Raw genomic sequence first — 27442 nt, 5'->3', positions numbered from 1 at the left:
GAGCTTAATAATTTTTACTTGATAGCCAGCACACATCTGCCTTGAATGTGAGCTTCACAATTACCTCCCATATTTCTATGAAAGTAAGTATGATATATTATACAGCACTACAACTTAATATACACCAAAATCACTATAAAAACATCCATCAAGTAAAACTTATACTGCAAAAAAAAAAAAAAAAAAAAAAAAAAAAAAAAAAAAAAAAGCAGGAACGTTGGCCTAGTACATATGAATATCAATACTAAAATAAGCCCTTTACTGATAGCTTGGAGAGTTTCTGGTGAAGGCTAAAAAAAAAATAAATAAATAAATAAATAAAAAAATAAATAAATAAAAAAAAACAAGGATCTCAAAACTCACTTTTCCATCAATAATGGCTGAGAGGGAGAGGTAGTCGAAGATCTCAGTGCAGTATCTCCACACTGTGATGGACCCGTACTTCCTCAGGCATTCATCATAGAAGCCGTACACTTGGGTGATTTGCCGGGACTCGTGATTGCCTCGGATCAGTGTTATCCTGTCTGGATACCTCACCTGGAGAAAAGAACAATGTAAGACTCTTTCAGCCCTGACTATTTCTTGGCATGTTATTCAATCACACCACCCTAATCAACCTTGCCAGGTGCAAAAAAATTGATAGACACATTCATGCTTCTAACCTTGTCTTGTTCCATCTACTAGTAAAGAAAATGAAGATATGAGGAAGAATTTAGAAGAGCAAGACATATTTAAAAGAAATGAGAGCAAGAGGCTAGTCAAGTTTCAGGGTCCCACATGTACAGAAAAAAACTGAAGACAAAGAGAAGTGAGAACACCATCCTTTATTATCACAGGAAGAATAACAACAAATCACACTAATACAAACACCAACAAGACTGACAAACCACACTCTGACAGGAGCAATAAGTGACAAAAGTGAGAGAAGATACTAATGTCTCAAACACAAACACTCACTTTCAATGCCAGCAAGAGTAGGAAGGTCTCCACACTGTAGAAGCCTCGGTCCACAAAGTCTCCCATGAAGAGGTAATTGGTGTCTGGCACATCCCCACCCACCTTGAACAGCTCCTTCAGGTCATAGAACTGGCCATGAATGTCCCCACATACCTGAAGTGAACACACGATTAATTGAATCATAATGGTTTCAAGCACTCAACCAATAAATGACAAAGTAGCATAAAGACTCTCATATTATATCATTAAGGAGTTTTGTTCCAGACTGAACTGTCCCAGCTGGGCAACAGATTCCCCATAAAGTAAGGGCAGGAGTACTTTCTTCTGTAAGGGGCCAAGGGGGTAAGGGAGTGGTGTGATTGAGTGTGAACGTGAAAGTTGTGTGCCTTACCTTGGCTACACCACTTTATGGGAGAGATAGCCTGTATGTATGTATGTATATTAAATTCATATTGTGAGAATTATTTTAAGTTTGGACTAACAAAAATAACAAACAGGTATAGAGAAAATGTGACAATAGCTGAGGCTGTGGCTAGGGAAAACATCAAGGGAAAGCATGTATATTTGTAATAAAGATAACAGGACTGTGTATTTTGAACGAGTTTTCTTTTCTTATACTATGTTAATTTGTCTTCAGAGATTCATCAAAACAAAGACACTTCAAGTTGTGTAAAGAAGAAGAAGAAGAAGAAGAAGAAGAAGAAGAAGAAGAAGAAGAAGAAGATAACAAAGATGAGAACAAGAAAGAATGGAAAAAAGAAAAAGTTAAAAAGACTGAAAAATGGAGATAAAAAAAATACTCCAGCCCACCACCATCACCACTACCATCCCCAGTACCCACCGTGACAGGGGAGTCAACGCGCTGCACATTGCTCTCCTCCACCAGAATCTCCCTCGCCTTGGCACACAGCGCCTTCACCTCTGCCTCCTTGATCACCTCACACCGCCGCAGCTGCTCAATTTGCCTGTCTAGGTCACTGCAGTCACCCATTGTGTTTATCAGTCTGTCGGTCTGTCTGCCCGTCCGTCCGTCCCAGCTGCTAGGTTAAGCCACTGCAACACCTGTGGGTAAACAATGGTGTGGGTACTACAACTCCATGATGCAATGATGACAAAAAGGCTATTAGTTTGGCCATGTAGGGAGAGGGATGAAAATGACAGGATAAATCATGTTAGATATTTTGAGGTGGACAATAGAATGGCAGTACAGTAAAAAGGCACATGTAAATGAGTGATAAAGTCATGAAGGAGCTGAAACCCACAGGACTTGACAAAGAAGCAGCACTCACCCATACAGCCTGGCACACTGCCATCAAGTGACAAAGGCACCCATGCAAACAAAGAATTCACCATGTAAAATGACAACAATAAAGATGTATTTTTCATTGTTAGTGAAATGTCTGATAACAATGATGACACGACACAACACTGGAAATCCTAAAGAAGTCAATATGTCAAATGAATTTCCTTACAGGAAGTTACAAGATTCTGTAAGTGGAGTATATGAAGCAACTTTGAGTTTCTTTTCACCCATTAACTTTTGATTCACTGTACAGAAATAAATAATACATGATCAACACTGTAACAACTTACTTAAGTTTTAATAGGATATATTAACAAGAACCTTGAGGAAACAAAAATCATGTGCCAATAACTACCAGTAATATTTCAGCCTAATCTTAAAGCTTCATAGAAATAGAAACAATGCACTTACTTGATATGATTGACAACCTAAATCAAGAGCACAGCTATACTTAAGGGGCAAAATTAGCATAGAATGTAAAGGAAGACATTTTGATTGGTATTCACAAGCCATACATACTCATTTTCTGTGGGGATCATGATGATATGCAAGAAAGATAGTTTACATAACTGAGGGTGAAAGGGTGTGGCATGGTGAGTGTGAGGCAGCAACTGAGTGGAGACTGATAAGTTGTGTGTGTGTGTGTGTGTGTGTGTGTGTACATGATACTGCAAAACAAGCTTCTCATCCTCTCAACCCTCTGTTAAGCATAAACCACTAAGATTACCATGCAACACCAAGCAGCTATTGCCAAACTTGTTCCACCACCACCACCACTGCACTACCAGCTGTCATCACCACCTCCAGGTATTTCATGCTAACCTGTGTAAAGTTCAAGTGGTGAGTAATATACATCATCATTAAGCACTTCACTAAAGAGTTTTAATTGAAGCCATTGTGAAGATAACTTAAGAGATCTTACATATGAATACAACAGTAACTTCTCATCTAGAGTAAACACATAATGTATAACAATACTCTGTGGTCTTCATGAAAATTTAACTCAAAATAACAGCCCCTATGATCCATTCCTCTGGCTCACCTAATTTAATCTAATATGACCTATCCCAATCTAACCTAACCTAATCCATCTTGAGAAGAATACTTATAAAGAATATCAAGGGCAGAATGTTCATGAGATTTACCTGGAGGAGAACTAACAGCATATATATATATATATATATATATATATATATATATATATATATATATATATATATATATATATATATATATATATATATATATATAACTATGCATTCTTTTAATTTCTGGTGATTTGTGCCACCTATATTGACACAGCAGAGCAAATAACTGTGGTTGGGAATCATATTAGCTACAATTTAAACTTATGCTCTAATTCACATGATGGTTTTTGATAAACTGATTTTGTAAATTATGCACTAAAGTTGCTGGAAGACTTGTGTGTGTTTCATGAAGTGGAAGACAAAATCAGTGATAAATGAAGTTTTAAATGATAGAGAAGCAGGTGTATCAGTGAATGATGTCATATCTGTATAACTCAAGGTTAAGAGAGAAGTTCCACAGGACTCAAGACTTCTATCTTATTTGCCTACTGTATCAAAAAGAAATTATCAACCATATTATTTTGATCATCATAGAAGAAAGAAAAAAAGAAGAAAAAAAAAGCTGCATTAGATATGGTTATGCATACAACAAAAAACAAGATAAAATAAACCATGATCTGATAGGCTTAGAAATACACATATAAACAAAGAAAAAAAAAATATCATACACAATTACAAGTGGCCTGCAATACCTATATCTTTTCTCTCTTGTGTGGATCTGACAGGAAACTGGTTTTCTTTTGTGTGGATTTGGCAGGAAACTAGTTTTCTGTGTAAACTGTAAGACGCATACATTCCTAATTATGTCTTCATCAGCAAAAAGAGCATGAAAATCTACATAACAGTACACTGTGCAATTCAAAAGTAACAGGCATCATGGACAAGTCTGCCAGACTTTTGAAAATATATGTACAAGTAAACCATCTATATAAAAAGATTAAAATATCTTTATATGTAAGGATGTTCTAAGGCCAAGTCTACAAGCTAAGTTAGATAAGGAATGTATGTAGTGATTTTACCAATATCTTACAAGGGGCAATCATAAGAGATGAATGATGGCAGGAAGGCAGTGTCATACAGTCTGAGAGTGATGTAGTTCTTTGAGATGTCAAAACTACCAAAAAACCTGATTTTCTACTAGGACCTCAGACCTGTGTTACAGGGAAGGAGGAAACAGGGTGTGGTGTTATCAGGTAGTTTGTGGCTTTTGTCTTCTTACGTAATAATTAATAATGGATGATAAAATGATAAACACCACCAGGATCAATGCTACTTCATGAAGTTCATGAAATTACAGGTCAGATCACATTACATCAGGTCAGGAAGCCTGATTCTCAAGTTTGTTGTGAAGAGGGAATGAGTAAAAGGAGACCGAGGTGTGCATCTCTAAAAGTAACATTTAACAGGAAAGGATAATGGGGGTATAGGGTGAAACTGAAAATTTAACTTGACCTGTCCTGACCGCTTACACGCACCTAACCTAACCTTACACAAGTCATATCTCCTTAATAAGTCGCAGCAATATAAATACCACCCCACCTGTACAAAATCACCCGAGAGCAGGAACAAAAGTATGACTAAGACCAGTATGGGGCAAGATCTGACTTTCCTGCCTCACCTCACCCTCCTCCCGGCCACACATAAAACAAATCCCGCGTACACTCAACACAGCACTCCCTGGGGACACTTAGCGCTATACTGCACGACTATCCCTTCATACTCACTGCAGACTGAACCCCAGCGCCTCAGTGACAGCGATTACACCACCACACACTTATCTATCAAGGCTTGGACTGCTCTGCTTCCTCTCACTCCAGCCAACCACTCCATCCCCCTCCTCTCACGCCGCCAACTCCTCACTATGGTTAGTTTTCGGCATACATTTACAGATAGATGGGAAATATGAATGCACATGTACCTAGAATAGACAGAAGTATGAGCAGGGTTTCAATAGAACACGATAATAGGAAACTTGTCGAGGCAGTCAGCGTTTCCTCCTCCGCCTTCCTCTTCTTCCTCTTGTGACCTCTGCTATGCCTGTCAACACTCTGTTTGACCGTTTAACAATCAATAAGTACGGCATATTCTTAATTGAATGTAAAATAAAGGTACCAAAATGCTTTTATATACATGATTATGTTTAAATTGTATCATCTAGGGGAATAATGAATATTTGTTTGTGAGATATTATATAAGCACAGCATAGGTCCTCGCTTGACTCGTCACCTCGTCTGGCCAATCTAATAGATTTTCCCGAACATCAGTCATTGGGAATTACCTCTGCCTCCCGAACAAATTTACTAAATAAAATTACGTTGTTTGAACACTAGTAAATATGGGTGCAATTTTTTTTCCTTTTTTGTTCCGCCAGTTTTTAAAATGCAAAGTTCAAGGAGTTGTGAAGTGAAGTTCTCTGTCTCTGCTCGAACTAAAGGAATATATAATGTTATACAGCCAGATCATATTTCCCTAAGAAGCAGTGTCTTTTACTTTACAATGAAACACTTCATACGCAAGAACAATTAGTGAAAACATTTCATTACCTTGAGACCTTGAATTCAAGGTTAGGAGAAACTGCATAGTGAAGGAAACTGTTGCAGTTGCTAAGCTGCTGGACAAAAATAATCATACTAAGCCACATAACCTAAACCAGGAAGACTGCAGTCAGCTCTCATTTTTTATTCTAGAAAGTCTACGAGTAGATTGCAGGAATGTTACAAAAAATGTGCAAATATTATACAAACGTCAAGAGTTTCACTTCATTTTAATTTTCCTACTTTTGTTTTTGGTTATTGGTGCAGAAAATCAACATTGTTGGTGTAAATGTTCTAAATACAGTTCCTCGCCATCTCTTTGTGTATCCTCACACAGCTGCGCCATAACCTGTACTTTGTTCTCCCAGCCATGACATACTCTGTTCAATTCCTAGTAAAGTTTTAGTATAATGTAATAGTGTGTAACAGCAAGCTAATCAGTAAGCCTACAAATTTTCTCCTGAACTTTTGTAACTACCAAGAAATAAGTACATGAATTAACGCATCATCCTTGTAACTAATTATTGGCTCGACTGGTAAAACGAGTCGTGTATTACGTGAATGTCCCGTCGTGACCTATAAATCCTTTGTTGCGCCTCAGTGTGAGGACTTCATTAACTGTACTCTTAAGACAGGCATCCATTATCCCCATATTGTATCAGCGCTTAATCAGTATGAATTTCCCAAGGTTGCACCACTGAGTATGAAAATCTACTAAGATACGCTACTGGTTGGATAGGACATTTGTCCCTCTTCTGTGTCGTAATAGGCAACGATGATATAGTTTCTTTTGAAATATCATGGAAACACTGAGAAACCGATCTGAAGGCGGGGAAACATAGAGCAGCAGGAAAGGCTGTTGTTGGGGATATGGACCTCTGGCAGGACATTCAAGATGTAGATAGAAGTCCGACACGGTAAATAATCACCACAGACTAAATGGATTTTGGCCAGACTAGATCATTCTGGTAAATTACTACATGGCTTCTTTAGTGCATTTTTTTTTTTTTTTTTTTATCTTTCTCCCTTAAAACATCATGAAAAAAAAATAAAAATGAAAATTTTCATTTGAGAGCCGAAGGAACAGGGTCATGAAGTTCTGCCTTAGCCTCCGGATTCTTGACCTAAGGTTCATCATTTAGTTCCTTCCTAGTCTTGTAATAAGACATGTTGCTCAGGGTTCAATAAATATACCAATGCCGATACCAAGATATATTCAGTGAGGGACAGTTAAGGCTCAGCAAAACCCACTTCGGCTTTGCTACTCATTATTATGGGATTCTTCCAAGTGTCACATATCTTGCGTGGTCAACAAAAAACTCAATTCAGGCCACTTCCTCTCATGGATACCTTCATATCAATTCTCTGGTGATTGTGAACACAGGGGGGGATATATGGTGGCAGCGGTGGGATAGGTCTTGGTAATTATAACATTTCAGCTGTGTACTCTTGTATGTACGGCCATGTCAATGTCAAACAACACGCCTTACTTACTCTCATTTTGATTTGCTCCTTGCCTTAATTTCAAGTCTTCTGATCTGTTAACAGTCTCCTTACATAATATGGCAAATGGTAGATTCCCAGCAGATCAGCGAAGGACTAGAAATCAAGGAAAATCCGAGACACAGTGAGAGTACACGTGACAGATTACTTGAGTTCTGACATAATTATGCCTCCTTCCCTCATGTGGCGTCACTTCACAAAAATTAATGTCTTCTTATATCTGTCCTGTCCACCTTGCCAATGCAAGAGTTAACCAGTATATTCACTCTTTCATCCCTTTTACTGGTAACCTCTGGAACTCCATCTCTTTCTGTTTCTGTATTCCTTCGTACTACCTGGGACTTGAACTGTTTCCATTTAGGAATATTAAAACACCGAAACATTTATATTGACTTTTTTTCGCATGTTCTATTTTTTTTTCCTTATAACATTATGACCGCACCTTTCTTTTATAATTCCCACTTTTATTCGGCTGTTGTCTCTTAACAACCCCCCCAGAAAACAAACTGCATAATTTAACTATTTTGAAAAAAAAAGGTCAAAACGATTGAAGTAGTGCATAGATACGATTCTTAATGTGAAATACGGCGGCCTAGGCAACTAGATAATTTTTTTTTTTTTTTTTTTTAGAATATAAGAGTGTATAATAACAAGAAAACAGTAGGTCTACACGTGGCAGTCTATAACAACAGGATTTTTTTTCTCGTACATTACGTTTAGATAGGACATAGAGTTTTTGACCATTAAGTACACAGGTCCTGAAGAATATGTCTCAGCTAGTATATTGTTAGGAAACTTTTTTGTACCGCAATGTATTACCGTAGCAAAGTGTGACAGATTGTTGGTGCTGCTGCTGACAGTGATGGCAGGCCAACCCCCTTCTCTCAGGGCCATGTTGTGCTCCAGTGAACAGTGAGTAATAACACTCATTAGTTAGCCGTCACGTTGATGACGAAAATAATATTGCCTGGAATGGTCAATCAGCGTGTGTGTGCCTAGGAATTGTCAGATTTGTGTCTTTTCCTCGTATTGCTGACCTTACTGGAGGTGAAAATGTGTTGCCAAGGTCTGTTTGTGTTGTGGGTTTTTCCCTCCCTACTTCCAATCTGCGTCGCGTGTAGTTTCTGACCTTTGGCTTACAGTACTGTGTTAGGTTAGCGTCCTGGTGATACTGGTAATTTTGGGAGAAAACGTTGCATATGTAAGCAGGAAACCTATTGCATAGTGTTAGGGTAATGACCCTTTGAGTGGTTGCGTGGTGTTTGGCTAACTGCTCTTTAGGGGCTTGCTTGGGAGAGAGGAGTGGGGGATGAGATGAGGGTTTAAGATTGATTTTTACCAGTCAGCAACTAAACAGCTGTGTCAGAAAGATTTCCCTCCGTATCAAACCTTTCTAAAGAAGGTCAAACATAAGGTAACTTGATTATTGTGAAAGTTTATCAGGCCCATCCCAGGGAGATTCCCTGGGATGGGGAGACAGCTGAGACAAGGCAGCTAATGATGTGTGTTCTGCATTCCCACCTCTTAACTTGTTTGTGGTAATTTTGCACACTAAGGCATTTTGCTGAAATTAAGAGTTTATTACATTTATATCAATTTAACCTCAAGCTTTAGTGTTTGGGTGAAATTACTTGATATATGAAAAAAAAAAAAGATGCGAGCAAAGTGACTGAATACTTACTAACTTAAAGATTTACAAAATATGACAAATGTTTCAGAAAAAAAGTCAACCATTTCCATCTTTACATCCTCAATTCCTGTTGGTCTTTTTATATAGGAGAGTTCATTCACCATGTGTGAATTCATAATTGATTTAGATATTAAATTAATTGGTCTTTATGACATAACTTCTTTGGGGAACTATATGGAAATAATACATGGGTTCATAGTAATTGTTCCCTTTCTTCCCAGGTGTTGATAAGCTATGAAGTCCACCAGTGTTGTCAGGTATCCAGTCCCAGGTAAGGCAATGAATTGGCCCTCATTTTATCATTTGTACAGTATGACTCAAGGTTATACAACAATGTGTATAGTGAGGCTCATGATAACTTACTACTAGATAGTCTTCTGTTGTCATTTCTCTGATTAAATGTAAATGTGCTGAAATAAAGTCTTCATAACACTCCTGTATCCCAGTATGTTCATCTCCAGGAAATGTCTTAAAAAGAAAGAAAACTTTGTTTTAGTCATAACTAGTTGAGTTAATTTTCTGCAGGATAATTTCTCTCACACATTGACTGTTTTTTTCTATTTCTATAACTTGGGTAAAAGCTGCTACCATAATTTTTTTTTAAAAGTCAGATGGGGACGTATGTTTCTGTGTTAGACTCATTTTTGGGGGATTACAGTGTATTTATACTGTAGATGGGTATTATGTGATCATGTACTGTACCTCGTCACCACCTCACTTACATCTCTCCTCTAGGTGTGACTTTACACCGGGTTGGATCAGGTTTAAGGTCACAAGGGGATGGGGAAGAGCAGGCACCACCAAACACACAAGCTTCCCCTGAGACCACAAAGTCCCTCATGCAGGCATCCCCTAAACCCCCGAAAGGCTCAAGGGAGGCAAGGCAGGAGAAGGAAAAGATGAAGGAGGAGAAAGAAAAGAAGGACAAGTGCACCAAGCTGGACCCTCTTCCTCCTATGATCCAAAATGAGGGAGGCAGCATGGCAAGTAATAAACCAGTCCAGAATAACTTACCTGAGATCATTGAAATAGCCAGCAAGCTCACCAAGGTCTCCATCATGTCTTCCCCTGACTCCCAGCTGCTCAATGCTGCACCAAAGGACTTGGATGCAAAGAAGAAAATCTTGCTTATACCCAAGGCTACTACTCGCTTAGGCATCAGTGGTGGCAGCACCCGAACACCAGCAGCAGGAGCAAGATCAAGAGGAAAGAGAGACCCCAGATTTGTTCCATTTGAGCCATATAAAGGATGCGTCAAGCCAATCCAACTGAGGAAGAAGAAAAAGAAGAAGGGCGGTTGTAAACGCAAGAGTAGTGAGAGGATGGAGGTGGAAGGAGTGCTAGAAAAGGGGCCAGTGGAAGTTGGTGCAGGAAGTCAGGTCATGATCAAAGATGCTGAGTTAAAGAATGCAGAAAAGGTGATTTATTTTTTTGTTCTATATGATGTAACTCTCTTTCATTTTTAACACTTCATCATATCCATTTTTTATCAATTTCCTCTCTATAAGTAATTCTCTTTCATTTCTAACACTTCATCATATCCATTTTTTATCAATTTCCTCTCTATAATTAATTTCTTATAACAGTGTTACAAATATATATAGCTAGAGTATCCTCATTACCATCTTTACTAAGTTTTCCTTCACCAGTCACTGTATTTTTGGCATTCCAGCTGGGCATCTTAGTGAGGGACTTTGAGAAGGAGCGTGCATCATGGGAGGAGAGACTCACCTCCCTTTCAGCTGACAGAAAGACCCTGGAGGAGCAGCTGACTGCCCTGAAGAAGGAGAGAGGGAATCTAGAGGGTCAGCTCAATGTGCAGTCACAGGTGAGAACTGGAGGGAAACATAAGGCAGTGATGGATGTTCTCTGGCTATGTATTCAGTGCCTCATTCCATATGTCCAGATGATGCCACATGAGCCCATAATTGTGGTGCTGTATGTGATATCTTGACACCATACATTCTACTTCTTTCATATTTCTTTTAATCCAATAAGACTCAAAGAATTATTGTTATCTCATCTGCAGTCATGGCTGTTATATTCTCTTTCATGATCCTGTCTATATCTTTCTTTTGAATTCAGTGTCACATAACATACGTACTTGTAGGTTTCTTGTGTATGTGTGTGTGTGTGTGTGTGATCACCACCACCTCCACAGGTCAACACTGAGCTCAAGAGGCTGCTGGTGGCATCAGTGGGGGAGGAGGTGCAGGGGCGGGTGCAGTGCTTGACTGAGGACAAGGCACGCATGGCCTCTATGATCCGCCACTACTCAGAGAAGGTGGACCGTGACTATGAGGAGAAGGAACGCATTGGCATACAGTGTGATGTGTGGAGGTCCAAGTTCCTCGCAAGCAGGTGTGTTTGTTGGCATGTGTGTAAAGGGAGCAATGATGATTTGTCTGTGTGTATACTTATCCATACCTAGTGCCTGTTCCTAAGAATTCTTTATGAAGGATGGCTACAATAGATTCTTTGTTTATTCCTGTCTTTACATGTTCTAATCACAATATAAACCTGCTTGATACAGTTAAATGATGAGTGACAATTTACTACTTGTCTGCTTTAATCTTGTTTAATCAGTTGCAGTACACTGGGCCTGAAATATTCATGTGTGATCCTGTCTATATTTATTCACTCTTTCCTTTTAGTTCATGTATATTTCTTGACATCAACACCTCTTTTCTGTCCCTTTCCTGACATTTTTACTTCTTTGGGGAAAGCTATATTTTTCTCCCTTCCAAATTCAAACACCTTTCCTGTCCCTTTAATTTTTTGTGGTGATGTGTGACGATGAACAGTGTGAGAGGGTGAGAGGAAGCTTCATACCAGATATAGCTCACCTGGTTTTCCCGTCATACCTCACTGATTAGGTGCAGGTGTGGGCTGCTTGGAAAGGCAAGGCATAGTGAGTGGCAGGCTCTGTTATTGTTGTTGGTGTTGTGTTGAATTGTGTGTTTAGCTCATATGCCACCCATTGCCTTCTTTCTGTTGTCCTTCTTTCTTTATATTGTTTGGTAATTTTTCCAGAAGTATTTGGTTTTTGTCTTTTTTGTATGAATGGTACTTTTCCTTATTTTCTTCTATGTGATATTTGTTGTTTTTCTCATCTCATTTACTAGCCCTTGTTTTTGTGACACTTTCCTCTATATTATCCATCCATTATATGTTTGATTCATGATGTGGCTTGCCTTTATCCACTGTTTCATTTATGGACATGGGCAGGATACATCATGTGCCTAGTAGATGTATAATGGACAATTGGTATTTTATAGGTTATTAATTTTCCCTCCCTATGATGGTGTAGTATTCCTATTCCTTCTTTACTTGTACCTCGTTGTCTCATTTTTTATTATTTCCTCATGTACCCACTTTGGTTTGTAGCATGATGGTGGATGAGCTGGTGGGAATGCGTGTGACTCTCTCCCACAAGCTGGAGGAGGCAGAGGAGGCCCTGAAGGTTCTGCTGGCTGAACATGATCTAGCACGCCAGCACACACTCAATATGTACAGGTCAGATTGCTGTTTAATGTCTTCTTAGGGAGTCTTGCTACACTATCTAACTCCATTAAGGTTCTGTAGTACATCTTCCTTTGTACTCATCTAGTTGGAATGTATGGAATTTGAGTCAAGCTTAGATCTAAACACCATCCTCTCCCACAGTCCTGCTCTTACTTGTATTTTCCATCTCAAAAATACAGTAATTAACTAGTACCACCATTTCTTCATCCCTTTCACCAGCAAACTCTGGAACTTTGTTTATTCTTTCCCTCTCTGTGGCTTGAACTGTCTCAATAGAGTATCAAGAGGTCTACATTGTTCAATTGACTTTTATTTTGGACATCTTTTCTGATTTTGTAGGAGTGACAAATTAGGAAGCTTTTTTCCCCCATTTTTGTCTTGGCTGGTCATCTAAATGCATAAAAAATGTCCACTCTCTCCATATCCTTTTTCTCTTTTCATTTCTGTTGTCTTCACTAATATCTACTATTTCCATATCCTTTTTCCTTCCTCTCACTTCCCTGTCCCCTTCACTCCTCATCCTCCCTCCCTCTTTATCAACACCTGCAGGATGAACAAACAGCTGCGGGAGGCCTTTGACCCTATGGCAGCCCAGAGTGGTGGCCTGCCTCTTCTGCCCTCCGCTGATCTTGTCACCCTAGCTGTGGAGGGGGATGTGCTGGCTGAGACTGTGAGGGACCGCTTGCTTGGAGAGTTGGGACGTTCGGTTGGGTGCAACATACCCCTTGCTGGCCTGGAGACTTTCACCCCTGGCCAGAAGATTGCTACACAGGTGTGCCTTTAGTTAAGGTGCTGTGGATTTCTGAAGTGTTTGGTTTGTTATCATTTCTTTTCTCTTGTTGTTTTTGTCCTTTGTGGTTTTCTGTTTCTTATGTTGTTTGTGCTTTTTTAGTGTTTCTTGTATTTTTATGTTTTTGTCATTATTTTCTTTCATCTCTTTTTCCCGTGTATGTGTGCATAACTGTCCTATGAGAAGCAGTCATAATTAATTGCTGTCCCTTTTTTCTCTCTACAGTTGGTGCATCAGCTGGAGGGCCTGCATGGATCTGCTGGTGTTGGGACTGGTGGTGGTGGTGGCAGCAGTGGCGGGAGTGGAGGCGAGTGCAGCACTGTGTGTCCTGGCCGCTCTGCCCTCCTCCACCGCTTCCACCCCAATACACGCTATGAACACCTCACTGTTAATTGCTGTGCTCACTGCAATGGAGAGATCAAGGTGGTGTGAGTGTGAGTCTCACTGTTAACTGCTGTGCACACTGCAACAGAGAGATCAAGGAGTGTGTGTGTGCGTGTCTGTGTGTGTGTGTGTGTGTGTGTGTGTGTGTGTGTGTGTGTGTGTGTGTATCAATAGCAGATAATGGGGTAAGGATTTCATTGTGTTACTTCAAGTGTTTTATATAGTACTTGGATGAAAATCTTTTAGTATTCGGATGCAGGTTATGCAATTTTTAGTCTTCTTGGTCTGAATCTTAATTGTTCACTTTACACTGGTACATTCCTTCTTACATTGATGTATAAGTGGCTTTTTGGAACTGTTCTACTTAAAAATTGAAGTGCTACTTATACATTCAGGTAGTCTGATGTGTATAATTTATATGGATGAAAGAAGTGCAGATGTATTTAAGAGGTCATGGTGTAGGGAGCTGATAACCTTATTGCTCATCATGGATGGTCAAGCAGCCTCTGTCTGCTCTTAGAATACTGACAGAAATACAGGAAGATTAGTAGGAGGGAAGAAGTGGATTAAAATTAGGATTAAGTGAAGGAAGTTTTTAGGATGCAAGAATATCCACTATCTATTTCTTCCACAAACCAGATAGCAGAGCCTTGGTGCTTTGAAGAGTTATTGAAAACTAGGTTGGTACATAGGGTTGTGTAGCATGTAATTGTGACTGACTTGTGATGATTGGCTCTGTGGACCAGTTACCTAGATAGTGATTCTCTCCTGTTTATTGTATTGGGGTGGGAGATGGGTAGGATTAGTTAGTTTCCATGATAATTGCATTGATAAATAGACTGAAGGTTGTGATGGTAAAGTTGATAATGTTATATGTAAGTTATGATGATGAATGATTTTGGTAGTGGATATGGGAGGATAAGTGGTAGTTTGTAAGAGAGAGAGAGAGAGAGAGAGAGAGAGAGAGAGAGAGAGAGAGAGAGAGAGAGAGAGAGAGAGAGAGAGAGAGAGAGAGAGAGAGAGAGAGAGAGAGAGAGAGACTGGTATAATTGTGTGTGCATGAAAGTGTGTGTGGAGGCAGGGTGGGCAGGTAAACCATGTAACACTCAAAAAGGTTGGCAATGCATCTCATAATTTTCATGGGGAATTATTACATGTTCCTTGGTGATGCATGAAATCTATGTGGTCATAAATGTTCAAGTTGTGAGTGAGTTGTGTTCTGCCTTACACATGTACATGCATATCCTTCACTAACATGATGAAAACTGAAGCATCTTCCAGATCTCTGTGAAGTTATTTATAATATTTGGTGCATTTAGATCAAAGTGGCATGAGCTCTCTGCCCTGAAAGTACACTTCTTCAGTGGTCAGGTATGCAGGATCATTATTAAATGCATGTATGTATTTCCTTAGTTGACAGTCTTGGTGTTAGTATTTATGTATGACTGATGAGTTTTTTCTTTTAAATCTGTGGTATCAATTGTATTCTGTCAGTCTTATACCATATATTATCACTTCCTTGGCCAAATCTACTTCCCTACTAATACTCATGAAAGATCTCTCCAAAGAAGTATTGTATCATATTTTCAGCTCTCCTAGACACCTAGACATATGACCTAATGCCAATGCTCTCCAGTTACCACTTCATTCCTGGACTTTCAATCCATTGTATTCATCAGGCATTTTCATAAGTCAAGTTTTTTTCTTCCCTGTTTTTATGCTCATAGCACAGAAATCTGTTGCCAGTTGTGTGATAAAGGCTTGAAGCAGTGAGAAAGGGTAGATGGTACACATAAATTTATGAAAAATGTCTTTTGGGTATACACTGAATTGGTAAAGTTAAAAATGAAGTTGTGTGGGCAATGTTATTATACAAGGTCATAGTGTGTCTAAGCAAAGTTTCATACTGGCCACCTATTGCTTCAAAACTTTGAGAGGTGGATGGAGAGTAAGAGTTTGATATTCACTGTCTAGCTGATGCCTGCTCCCTTCAAGTTGTTATTGTTCACTGCTTGACCACAAGAGGAGTGCATGGCTATCTTTTATAAGCTGTTTCACTTAACAAAACACAAAATTTTATGTTCTTTTTCTTGTACAACATGTTGGCTACAAAGCTGATGTGATAAACAGTACCCATGTGGCTACTTCAGATAAGAAAGTGGTGACAGTGTTCCTGACTGACTGACATTTACTTGACCATGGAAGGGAGTGTTTGCAGAATAGTTTAAAATGCTGGCTTGTAATGCCCCCAGCAATCATCCCTGTTACTCAGTAGCAGAACTATTTTTGTCTAAGCAATATAAGGTTCATACTGTTTGTATATAAAAGATACTTCAGCAAATTTTATATATCACCTATATATATACTATATGGAATAAAATATTTTATTAATATTTGTGCTTTCATTATAAAAGTTTCATAAATGAATAGCCAGATGCCATACATAAACCTTTAGTGGGTCAGTCAGGATAGAGAACCACAGGATGGAAACTTAAAGCTGCAAAACATCTACCTTTATACCATTGATATTCCCTTCCAAACATACACCCAAATTCACAAGTATTTCTTCACATATTAGCCTTTAGAGAAAGGACTGATCCTTGCTGCATCATTACATGAGAGATCAGTTAGGCAGAATATCAAGTAATCTCTGCAGCACAACCAGACAGCAGAGCTGGTTTACCCAGCAGCATTGTAACAGACTCATCAGGGTGCATTAAACACATTAATATAATAAGCAGTTGTACAGAGTGTGGATGCAGCAAACTACTTCCTCTACTTCTGAGAATAAATACACATCTCCAGGGCAGTTGCTAGTTATCACAAAGTGACAGTGCTGCACAAGGCGAGGTGTGGTGGCCTGGCTTAGAAAAAGATGAGTCTGGGTTCTTAAATGCCAGTGGAATTAAAATGAAGAAACTGAATTGGTTCTGGCAATATCTTTGTCAGTCTTTACCTAATAAAATAAGTTAGAGCATATGAATATACCTGGTAATAATGATACTTTCTACTAAAGATTTTCACATCTTGATAAATGCTCCATATTAATCAAAATAGTTTATTGACAGTTGCACTGATACTTAATAACAATTGCACAAGATGAAATATACTACAACATTTAGAATGATAATGAAACCAGGGCAAAAGAGAGAGAGAAAAAAAAAAAAAAAAAAGGAAGGGGAGGGAATTAAAAAATACTACAAATAAAACAGAAAGAGAGAGAACATTAAAAAAAGAAAAGATGAGTGTTTCTGTCCCAATGGGAGTTATAGATGTAAATGTTGAGTCACCAACCTAACAAGATCTCAGCAACAAAACAAGTGACCTCGGAATGCAGTGGCTGCCAGACCTCTGAGATCCCCACCTACACCTGGGGGAGTGGTGGGGTGGTGGGTGGCTCCCTCCTCACCTTAGCACCTCATGGGGAGTTTTATCTCACTGAGACCACAACACCGGCACACAGAAAAACTTTCACTTCAACTTCTAAGTAGGCTTTTTGGTGAAACCTAAGAATGAATTTGTGATCTAGACATTTTAGGATGGAATAAATCTTTTCAGACTGATAACAATATAAAAAAAATCTTTTCATGATAAATTATGTACAACTGTATCAGAAAAATTGGTGTAGGAAAATCAATGAATAAACAAATGAATATTGTGGCTGAAAAATGTATCACAAAGTAATTTTCATATTTTCAAAAGCAACAAAAGAAAGGGTGAAGGAGAGAGAGAGTGAAGGGGAGATGGAGATACCGATGGCAGCCTTCCACTGGTTCAGTCCCATCCTGCCACTACTCATGCTGCCCCCACACGGTCGCGGGGAATCAGACGCAACTCTGAGCCATGCTTCAGGAAAACATTCCCTGCAAGAAAAAGGAGCATCAGTGGTGTGGCATAATATCAAGCAACATATGATCTTTTTTGCATGAGTTTAGTCTTTAGAGATTACTCTTCTCACAGCAAAGTTTAATGAAGTGGTTCCCAACTCTCACATCTCATTTCAGTAGTGATGGTGGTGACACAATGCTGAAGAAGGTGGTGTAAAGAGTTATGAAATGCAGTATTTTCTAAATAATGATTAAATTAAAACTGTCTGTGTGTGATCATACCAGCAGTCTGACTGGGGTTGATGCCAATGCCATCATCAGTGATGATGGCAGAAGTTGCAGGAGGTACTTTGAATTCCTCAGCAGCAAACTTTAGCACAGCAGTGAAGGGCGTGTTCTCAGGCACATTGAGTCTGCAACACAAAGAAGGAAAGGCTGTAGTATTCATCACACACAAAGGGAAGGGGGAGGCTACAACATCCAACAAAGTGAGGGGGAAGAGGAGAGAAGGCTATAGTGTTTAATATAACTGTTAAGTGACATGGTATCTAAAAGATCCTGGTGGACAACAGGCATATAGTGACCAGCTGCTACACTTCCTAGCACCACTACAACCATGCTACTCCCTCACACCCAAGCTGGTTTACAGTACCACAAAACTCTTTTCAGAAGGCAGTGCTGGCAATAATAAACATATGCTCCCAGACACATATACATTCCCTTTCTTCATCTGGTCAGCAGACTTTAACTCCTTGACCATTGTTGCATCAATGAGAGATGAGATGACACTCTGGCACATGTCCCCTTCTATATATCTTAATGGTTATTTCTTAAAGCTCTCTCAAAGCAGTAGTACCGCAAGTCTCTACATGCTTGTGTCTATACATTATGACGCTCCCATAACAATCAACAGTATGTACACTTCTGTTCCTCATTTCTGCCAAGTATTCCAAGGCTCAGTCATTCCATTTAAATGAAACCTTCCAGTGAAACCCAGTTTTTTATTTTCTTGTTTGGTATGAGACTTTCTGCACTAGTACTAAATGGCATATGATTAAATTCTGCTTGCAATACCGACTGCTTGGAGCCTTAGACCAAACTGTGAGCCTTTCTGTATTTATGATTCACTTGCTCACTGATGATCTAATAATTTTTTTTTCCTCCCTTGGGAGCAAAAAAAGTCTCATTTCCATTTATACATATGGACTGAACATCACCTCCTGCTGGTTCTATCTAACAGTTTACTTACCTAGGTGTATATGAACATACAAGACTGTCCCCATAGGCAGAGGTCATGAGGGAAGGGCCTCCACTCCTCCCTGTCCAAATACTCCCTCCCCAAACTCTACTTTGTTCTTCCACTTTCCAAATGGCTTTCTATTAAATCATAGACTTCATTTTTACAAACTGGTCACTCTTCATTCTCTGACTATGTCCAAACCACTTCAATGCATTTTTTCAGCTATTCTACCATTCCACTTCATTCCATTTGCACAAGTTCCCATGCCTTATCTTTCCTATGTATGGTACCCTTGTTGCTCTCATTCTCTCATTTTGTAACTCTAAAACACTTCAACAGTATCCACCCTTCCCTGTTGTGCTCTATTCTATGCCCAAGTCTTTGATTGCATCTATAAGTCAATACTGGATGAATACTAATCCTTACACCTCCACTTCCATGGACATATTCCTCTCTTTCACACCCCTTGCAAGTAATCATATGACTTACCTGTCTTTCACAGCCCTTTTCTTAATTCTCCTTCCATCTATCCATGTTTGCATATTATTCCCAATGACCTAAATATTTGTTCTACTTCCTTCAGCCTCTTTCCTGTCCTAAAAACTACCTACCTAAAAACCCCAAGATGTCCATTCTAATGATGCATCTCCTCTATATTTTAACAAAACCGCAATTAATCCATCTAGACCTATTTTTTTTTCATAGACTTTATATAAAGGTATTAATTTCTTTATTCAGAAAATCATAGGTTTAAAACTAGTGTACATTTGAGTCCTTATGCTAGGCAATATAAAATGTTTTAAATACTAACACAATATAACTCATGAGAGGGCATGTTGATAAAAATTTCTTTCATGTATTCATAAAATGTCTGTGATAAAATCAAGGTGATAAAGCACAAACCAGGTTGAATGATTAAGTATGGATGGGAATATCAATTAAAAGGAAATGACTGTGAAATGGCAATCTATTTCTTAGTATGAATATTTCTGTGTTTTGTTAGAAAAGATAAGTAAAGTTCTCACCACACTCCGATGGCACCACCACTGCATGAGGTAAACATGACTATGCCGTACCACACACTTCAAATGTCAAACATATTACCGGGAGATAATGACACAGCTAATATATATTATAATAATTTAAAATGAAGTTATGTTTCTTAAAAAACCATTGCCAAAGCCACAAAAGTGTTATTCAGTGTCTAGTCAATAAGGGGAAGTCATCAGGGATATGTACACACTGTGACTAGTTAACAACTAAGAAAGCCAACTACATGCTGAATCTGAATAAATTTGAAGTTTTACTAAATAATGCTTTGATTCACAGACACAGTCAGGAAATAGTCATACTGATACCTTTGATAGCCTGACTAATTATATGAGTCAAGTATGAAAAATACTTGCATGTGAATATAAATTGAATAGTTTTTTTTACAAAATGATTTAGCCAGAATGTTTTCCATCATCTACAATTATATAAAATAAATTAAGAAATTTCATAAAAAGTTCCTCTGACTTATCCAAAATTATTGCCTATATATCTATCCACCAGATTGCTATCCCTATAAATGGGCATGGCATGAGAGAGAGAGAGAGAGAGAGAGAGAGAGAGAGAGAGAGAGAGAGAGAGAGAGAGAGAGAGAGAGAGAGAGAGAGAGAGAGAGAGAGAGAGAGAGAGAGAGAGAGAGAGAGAGAGAGAGAGAGAGAGAGAGAGAGAGAGAGAGAGAGAGAGAGAGAGAGAGAGAGAGAGAGAGAGAGGGGGGGGGGAGGGGAGGGGAGGGGAGGGGGGGGACTGTCCTTCATCCTAAGTTGCCTTATGCAGCACACCAGACATAGCAGTAGCATTCTTTCTGTGTGGCCAAAATGTGAGCCTCTATCACAGGGGGACCTCATCAGTCCTGAGGCTTCGCTTTAACACACATTCACTACTAAATGTTATTCACCCAGTCAGCTTCCTCATGAATGATCCTATGTTAAAACAAGAACCTGGGAATAGCTTTCAGTTAAAATCAAAGTTGATGTGCTGACACACACTATTCACTAACGTACAAGGGAATCATCACCACGAAGTCCAGGGTCTATTGTGTTATCCCCTTTTCTTGTGTCTAAGAGTCACTAGTGTTGGATGAGGCTGACATGCAAGTGGCCTTGGCTTGCCTCACCACCTCTCCCCACACTGCTCCACCTTCCACCATACTCCAGCCTTCCACAGCCTCCTGGACCTGACCAGCCATGCTATGGTGGCTGGCAACAACACTGTACACCTTGACCAGATCCTCCCAGCTGAGGACTGAGGGTCTGCAGGGCAGCCAATGACATCCTTCATCATGATAACTTGGCTGCAGGTTAAGAGCTTCTCTGTGGAGGGACTTTAGGACTGCCATGATGAGGTGTGGGTGTCTTGCCAGAGCCTTGGACAGCAAGTGTGGAGGGAAAGAATAGAGGCACTTCAAGACACCCCTATGTAGCCTGTGTTGAGGGGAGGCCACCACTTCCTCTACCCATCTGGCCACTGCTGACCCCACCTCCACAACAGGATCCTCTCCCTCCAACAAGGCCACCTCCAGGGAGGTTTGCAGTGAGGCAGGGGAGTATACTATCTTGGACAGGCACTCTCCCACCTGCCCTGACTCACTACTGCTTGCTACCTCCAGCATGAGTCTTGCTCTCAGTCTTGCAGTGACATCATTGTGCTGTGTTTTTGTCAGTATCCTAAAAAGGCTTGAGGCATGCTGCTGCTGCTGCTGTGCTACTAATTCTACACGGGAGGCATGTTCTGCACCCAGGATATCCTGGGACAGCTGCTTCACATACTCTCTCATGCCTTCTTCCAGCAGCTGGTTCTGCAGAAGGCGTTCCAACAACAGGCGGCGAGCACTTGCCAGGTCCCGGAAACTCCCTATCTGCTGGTTGCGTCTGGCCAGCTTGGTGATGGCTGTTCGCAGAGAGCCCCTGTGCCTGAAGCGAGCCACAGCCTTCTCACAGTGCAGCCCCCAAGCCACAGCACGGTCCACCCCCTCTCTGGTCCACTTGGCACGACTTGATGCTCCAGGCAATACCGTGTACAGAAAATACATTATGTTATTCATCACTCTTTGCCAGTGTTCACAGGCACAATCTGTGGTGCCTCCAGACATCTGCTTGTGTTCACAAGCACACATCATGGTGATATTGAGGAAGCAGGTACCTTCAGACTACTGAGGAAGCAGGTACTCTCAGACTAGAAGTACTGAGGAAGCAGGTACTTTCACACTAGAAGTACTGGAAGTGTCATTGTATTCATCACAACTTGGTATCCTATGATTAATCTTGTCAAAGTTAGAATCTCTGGGAACACTTGAGAACTGCTGAGTAATCTCTCTCGATGAGTGCTTTATTACAATGGCTTCAGTGGTGTTTCTCATCAAGAGGAAAGCCACACATCACAACTTGGTATCCTATGATTAATCTTGTCAAAGTTAGAATCTCTGGGAACACTTGAGAACTGCTGAGTAATCTCTCTCGATGAGTGCTTTATTACAATGGCTTCAGTGGTGTTTCTCATCAAGAGGAAAGCCCTTCCTTCCCTAGGCTGTACACAGTCCCAAGGAACAAATGAGCTATTTTAGCACAGCCTCCCTCAAGCTGTGTGATGGTTACCTTGGTGGGACTAGTCTGACAACACTCTTCATTTTCCAGGCAAGAAGACACTTGGCTCTTCTTTAAGATCATTCAGGTCTCATCTGCTGGAAGAGGGAGGGAGGCTTTCTTTAGTGCTTGCTCTCAGACTGGGTGGTTCAATAACCTTCAGTCTTGCTATACATGACACCAAGTGCCTTCTTATACAGTGCTTTATCTCTATGTCTTACTTAAATTTTTGTCTACATGAGCAAGTTTAGGCAATTACTCTTCCTTCTCCTCAGTGGTAATCCCTCTTCTCAAGCAAACCACACTGAGGGATTAAACTTGATAATAAAACTCCACATAATAATTTAATTAGGATTTTCATTTGCACAGTTCAAGATTTTGACTAATTCCTATTTTCATAAATTAGAAAAGTGTGCAATCCAATTAGATTGTTATCTTAATAATTAAACCTCTCATGTTTCAGCTTATCAGGCATCAACCACTGTCATTCTGGTAAAACCAATGCAATCTAAAACACACACACACACATACACACACACACACACACACACACACACACACACACACACACACACACACACACACACACACACACACACTTTTGTCTCAGGCAAACACACAGAGGGACTAGAGTGGAATTGTTCCTGGGAAACTTATTATATATGTAAGCAAGGTGATACAGTTACTAGCACAGTAAGATGATATGAAACAGTCATGAGGTTCAAGCCTCACTACTATGAAAAAAAGAAACATGAGATAGGCAGACAAAGGCAAACTGAGTACTCTTAGTAACTGATTTATTAACAAAACTATGACCCACCACTCACAGCTGTTAAGCAGCTACTTTTCTGATGCACAATGTCTGCATCATATTAAGTCTCATATCACAACTGCGGTTGCAACAAAAGTTATCAATACACAATGGACTCCTTTAAATCACTGTCACAGCACTGGCACACAGCCTATGCACATATTTGTTGTTGGGAAACTTGAGGTTGTTTGAGTTCTTAAATCATGATTGCTGTCTTTACACCTTTTACATTTGGTGTACAGTATATTGTTATTAAACCAATTTTTGGAATGTAAGATGCCACTAGTTTGGTAAACATGGGACTTTTAAGTTTTCTCTCATAATTTTTGGACTAAAGATGGAAGCAGATAGTCTGTTTATGGTAAGTTACAGTATAAATGTACAGACTATTCTTCAAACCTTTTATAGCAATATAATGAGAGTAACTTATCAATCCTTCAGATCTCCACCTCCTCAACCACCAGGCAAATGTCATGCACTATACATATTATAACATCATGGTACACTGAAAAAATTTATATGAAGGCAGGATAAACTGACCACAAGAGGCTATCACCCAGAAACAAACTCATGACAAGGAACTCACAATTGCATGTAAGTCAAACACATTTTGAGTTGTGGCAAGACCAAGAGTGATTTTTGGTCTGCTTCGACTGTCCTGTTTCTACACAAACATGGTGAAAACTAACAAACAGCATTTCCACAATATTATGAGAGGTAGCTGTGTATGTGGTATTGTTTGTTTCAGTTTTGATATGTGTATTGTGTTAAATCTCACAAAAGGTTAGGACATATAATGGGTTTCTGCATCACGCCACTAAAAAGCATCACAGGCTTTTCACACTACTACAATAATATTTCCCATACTTTTCCAATATAAAAAAAATAACTATACAGCACCACAGGACAACACTCACACTTTGTAGGGCAGCTTGGGGTCTGAGGTGAGGGTGATCTTGAATGTCACTTTGGATCTGCAAAATGAAAAATAAACATCATGGTATTAAAAGTTAGTGTGGCTCTTGCTGCTTTGAAAGATGGAAAAAATGTGTATGTATGTGAATACTGAGAGCAGACATATAAACATTTGAATAAATAAATGAACAAATAAATCTATCTATATACCAGGTTAGCAATCACATACAGGTTGGCCTGGACAAAACACCACACAATCACACACACATCATTCACACCATTAGTCTTGTTGGTATCCCTGGTGGAAAGGGATAGTCTCATGGACCACCATACCACATCCCAGGAGCGTTGGCATAGCACAGCTGGTCACATACATCCATGGATGGAAATAACTAAAAATCTATAAACTACATCAACAAGGCCATACATAAATGAAATTTAATGAAAGCTGGAGTTATGGTTCATAGAGGTACCATTAGAAAATCAAACCCTCCTATGATTGTATGTAAAAGTGGCATGAGCAGTGTGACTATAGTTTCATTGTTCTCTTTTCAGTTCCAAAAATATGTGTCACAATCAGGAGTCTGAAATTTATGATCTTTCTTTCCAAATATTTTATTAAAGTTTCTCATATGTCATGGGCACTATATCCACATCCCTCATACACACTGTAAGATGTAACGAAGAAGATACGTGTTCTCTCTCTGCAGGTAGAAGAGATGGTAAATTTCAGTTTGTGGGAGTTTGCCAATTTTGACTACAGAACTATTTTCATGGTATGGTAAGTTTTGAGGTGCCTGGAATTATTAAACAGTTATTCAGCCAGCCACTGCAAAACAGTCTAAGACATTCAACTGAAACTCTTCCTGGTTTGACAGTGCGAGCACGATCCAAACCACCCAGTGACCATAGCAACAAAAAATTTTATCATAAAAACACCACCAAAGTGTCTTGGGATATCCCCATTAGGAGGTAACTATGCTAATCAACTTTGGTAGGTGATTATAGGGAAAGAGTATATTAAAAATTTTCTATATAATATGGTTACTTCTGGTCTGGTTTAGAATACAGACACATGTCATATAACATAACTGAAGTTTTTGGGGGAGGAATGGAGTGGGAAAGAGTGACTGCTGATTAGTAATCAGGTAGAACTAATTTTTTTTTCAATATATAATGAAAAAAAAAAAAAAAAAAACTATTACGGTTGTTAAATTATTATTATGACCTAACTTAACCATAGCTACTCACTTAAAACATGATAATTAGAATAAATATTGATGTCAGGATTATTATCACTTTATAACTGATAAACCAGATAAAGAATTAACACTCCTCATAAGGAAAAGACTTACAAAATGCTAAAAAGGTACAGCTAAGTTGTACCAGGCATGTGTGGTCTGCACAAACCAAATAACACTAATGATGAGTTCCTGTGAGTAGTCTGTTCCATAACTTCTTAAAACCATCAATGTAAACAATCGCCGGTAAAGATTTTGGTAAGCCACATTCCGTTTACTTAAAATGACCACACCTTTCACTCACTACCGATTTTACTAGGTTTCGTTCACTAATCACTAAAAATTTTTAAGTCCATAAAAACTCAGCTTGACTAATCACCCCCATGAAGTTCTATGGATAATACTGAAATAACACCAACGTTTTTATTCATTCAGTTCACCAATTTCAATGCAGACCCCTTCAGTGTGTATATTACGATTTGACAAAAAGTGTTATATTCTCCCCAGAAATACACAGTCAGTGTCTAGATATTAATAGGGTTTGATTATTTCCATCTCCAAAAATCTAGGTTTTATTATAGTTTAAGCCATTACACACTACGTGGTAATAACCTACCTCATTTTGTTCTTCTCACTATTCACATCATTTCTAATGATTACACTACTTGTCGGAAATTAATAATAACGCCGTGGGCCGTGGGTAGAGATTGGGGACATTGGCTTAAACTATAAATTTACCAAAATCTAGCTTGATCAGTCATCCTAAAACAACTTCTAGTCCTAAAACCTGACTAAGCCCAAGGGAAAGTTGAACCAGCTGTCAAAGGGAGTGAGGAACTGACCACGCTTGTATCCATGAAACTCATCCATCCCAGCAGTTCTGAAGCACAGGGCAGGGTAAGGAAAGTGTACTGTACAGTGTGGATATCTCTGTAAGGGATGAGGAGGCTGAGGAAAGAAGAAAAGATGAACATATGAAGAGTACTCACGTCATGATGTCAGGAGCAGCTGATGTTTACCTCCTACACGTGGCCGCCGACACTCGCCGCTAGAGGGCCAGACAACCGCCACCTGAAGGCCACACTTTTTGGTGTTCTGTAATGCTATCTCACTATTGAATAACCTTTTCTACAGTAAATTATGCGGCATATGCCATTCTGTATTTCTGTATTCGAAATGTTTGAAGGCTTGAGTAATAATTTGTTTTTATTCCGACACCCTGACACCGCGTCACTGCCACCTGAAGACCTCACTTTTTTTGAGGTGTCATGTTGTTTTAATGATACCTCACTATTAAATAACTTTTCCTTCAGTAAGGTATGTGGGAGGTGCTCTTATTTACTTATAATGTTGAGGTAATGATTTAGTTATGACGCCAACCTTTGGTATTTCCTGACAGCCACTCCCTTCTTTTTGTCTTCCCAAAGAAATATAACGGAGGTTTAACATTCCTTTGTGAATCTTATATACACTGGCACGTATATATACATGAGATTTAATCAAGTAATATGAAAAAAAGAAGTTGAAGTATTAACACGCAAGTCTCCATTGAGCAGTTCCTTCTCTATTGAGGTGGAAGTGGAAATACCTGAGCGATACGTGAGTGATGAGAGCTTTGTGTGATGATATAAGCGTCACTCAACTTTTCCAGGATATATGTATGTAACTCTTACCTGACGATTGGATTTGGAGCCAACGGAACTGCAATAATGCGCAATGCCCGTTGAAGATCCTTTCTGTCAATATCACATCTTCGGTATGCAAGTCACAGTAGGCTATGAACATCACCTAAAGGAACAATAAGTCATCATCCTTTCCATCACGTAGTTCGGATGAAGTAATTTATAAACTGACACGAAACTGATGATATTTGGTGGTTCTGGACTAATTAAACTGAGTCATGAATGCGTAGCACTTACCAAGCTTTTTCATACCACCTGTTAACATGTGAAGCTTTCGAAGTACAACAATCAAGCAGCTCTTTTACAAGTAGTGTGGAGCCCCT

The 27442-nt window shown here is 39.3% G+C and overlaps 3 protein-coding genes across 14 annotated transcripts in view; 1 reads left to right on the top strand and 2 right to left on the bottom strand.

The window, feature by feature from the left end:
* Positions 1–5413, bottom strand: part of LOC135102284 (serine/threonine-protein phosphatase 4 catalytic subunit) — a 10254-nt gene extending 4841 nt beyond the window's left edge. The window contains exons 1-5 of one of the 7 annotated variants that reach the window (XM_064007278.1): positions 5267–5388; positions 2988–3082; positions 1799–2019; positions 958–1110; positions 364–537 (exon numbers count right to left, since the gene is read on the bottom strand). In XM_064007278.1, the coding sequence (XP_063863348.1) occupies positions 364–537; positions 958–1110; positions 1799–1948 (477 nt within the window). In that variant the 5' untranslated portion in view covers positions 1949–2019; positions 2988–3082; positions 5267–5388. Of the gene's footprint in view, positions 1–363; positions 538–957; positions 1111–1798; positions 2020–2987; positions 3083–4040; positions 4058–5008; positions 5028–5072; positions 5212–5266 lie in introns of those variants that run through there. The other 6 variants (XM_064007279.1, XM_064007280.1, XM_064007277.1 and 3 more) reach the window with 6 other exon arrangements.
* Positions 3049–16167, top strand: LOC135102280 (golgin-45-like). 5 transcript variants are annotated; one of them, XM_064007268.1, is made up of 8 exons: positions 3049–3067; positions 9297–9346; positions 9811–10493; positions 10748–10903; positions 11237–11436; positions 12463–12591; positions 13150–13372; positions 13616–16167. In XM_064007268.1, the coding sequence occupies exons 2-8, from the start codon at positions 9310–9312 to the stop codon at positions 13820–13822; spliced, it is 1635 nt and encodes a 544-aa protein (XP_063863338.1). In that variant the 5' UTR covers positions 3049–3067; positions 9297–9309; the 3' UTR covers positions 13823–16167. The 5 variants fall into 5 exon arrangements, with proteins under 5 accessions (XP_063863338.1, XP_063863335.1, XP_063863339.1 ...); XM_064007265.1 differs by lacking the exon at positions 3049–3067 and adding an exon at positions 8191–8297; XM_064007269.1 differs by lacking the exon at positions 3049–3067 and adding an exon at positions 8191–8297 and having other exon boundaries at positions 13150–13389; positions 13616–13753.
* On the bottom strand, positions 14723–27442 carry LOC135102283 (ubiquitin-fold modifier 1). Of its 2 annotated transcripts, XM_064007275.1 has the most exons (4): positions 26427–26524; positions 24199–24255; positions 17884–18014; positions 14723–17637 (listed from the first exon to the last, which is right to left on the bottom strand). In XM_064007275.1, exons 1-4 carry the CDS (start codon positions 26429–26431, stop codon positions 17570–17572), a joined length of 261 nt encoding a protein of 86 aa, XP_063863345.1. In that variant the 5' UTR covers positions 26432–26524; the 3' UTR covers positions 14723–17569. The 2 variants fall into 2 exon arrangements, with proteins under 2 accessions (XP_063863345.1, XP_063863344.1); XM_064007274.1 differs by lacking the exons at positions 14723–17637; positions 17884–18014 and adding an exon at positions 19549–22565 and having other exon boundaries at positions 26427–27442.

The sequence above is a fragment of the Scylla paramamosain genome, chromosome 7 (genome assembly GCF_035594125.1).
Source record: "Scylla paramamosain isolate STU-SP2022 chromosome 7, ASM3559412v1, whole genome shotgun sequence".
Lineage (NCBI taxonomy): Eukaryota > Metazoa > Arthropoda > Malacostraca > Decapoda > Portunidae > Scylla > Scylla paramamosain.
Note: the sequence above shows the minus strand (reverse complement) of the source record. Positions and strands in the feature narration are given on the sequence as shown.

What these genes read in the sequence shown, in the direction of transcription:
- LOC135102280 (XM_064007268.1), top strand. Translation starts at nt 9,310, where the DNA reads ATGAAGTCCACCAGTGTTGTCAGGTATCCAGTCCCAG. An exon ending in AGTTAAAGAATGCAGAAAAG is followed by an intron (nt 10,494 to 10,747) that starts GTGATTTATTTT and finishes TTGGCATTCCAG; the next exon opens with CTGGGCATCTTAGTGAGGGA. An exon ending in CACACACTCAATATGTACAG is followed by an intron (nt 12,592 to 13,149) that starts GTCAGATTGCTG and finishes CAACACCTGCAG; the next exon opens with GATGAACAAACAGCTGCGGG.
- LOC135102283 (XM_064007274.1), bottom strand. Translation starts at nt 22,007, where the DNA reads ATGATGTGTGCTTGTGAACACAAGCAGATGTCTGGAGGCACCACAGAT.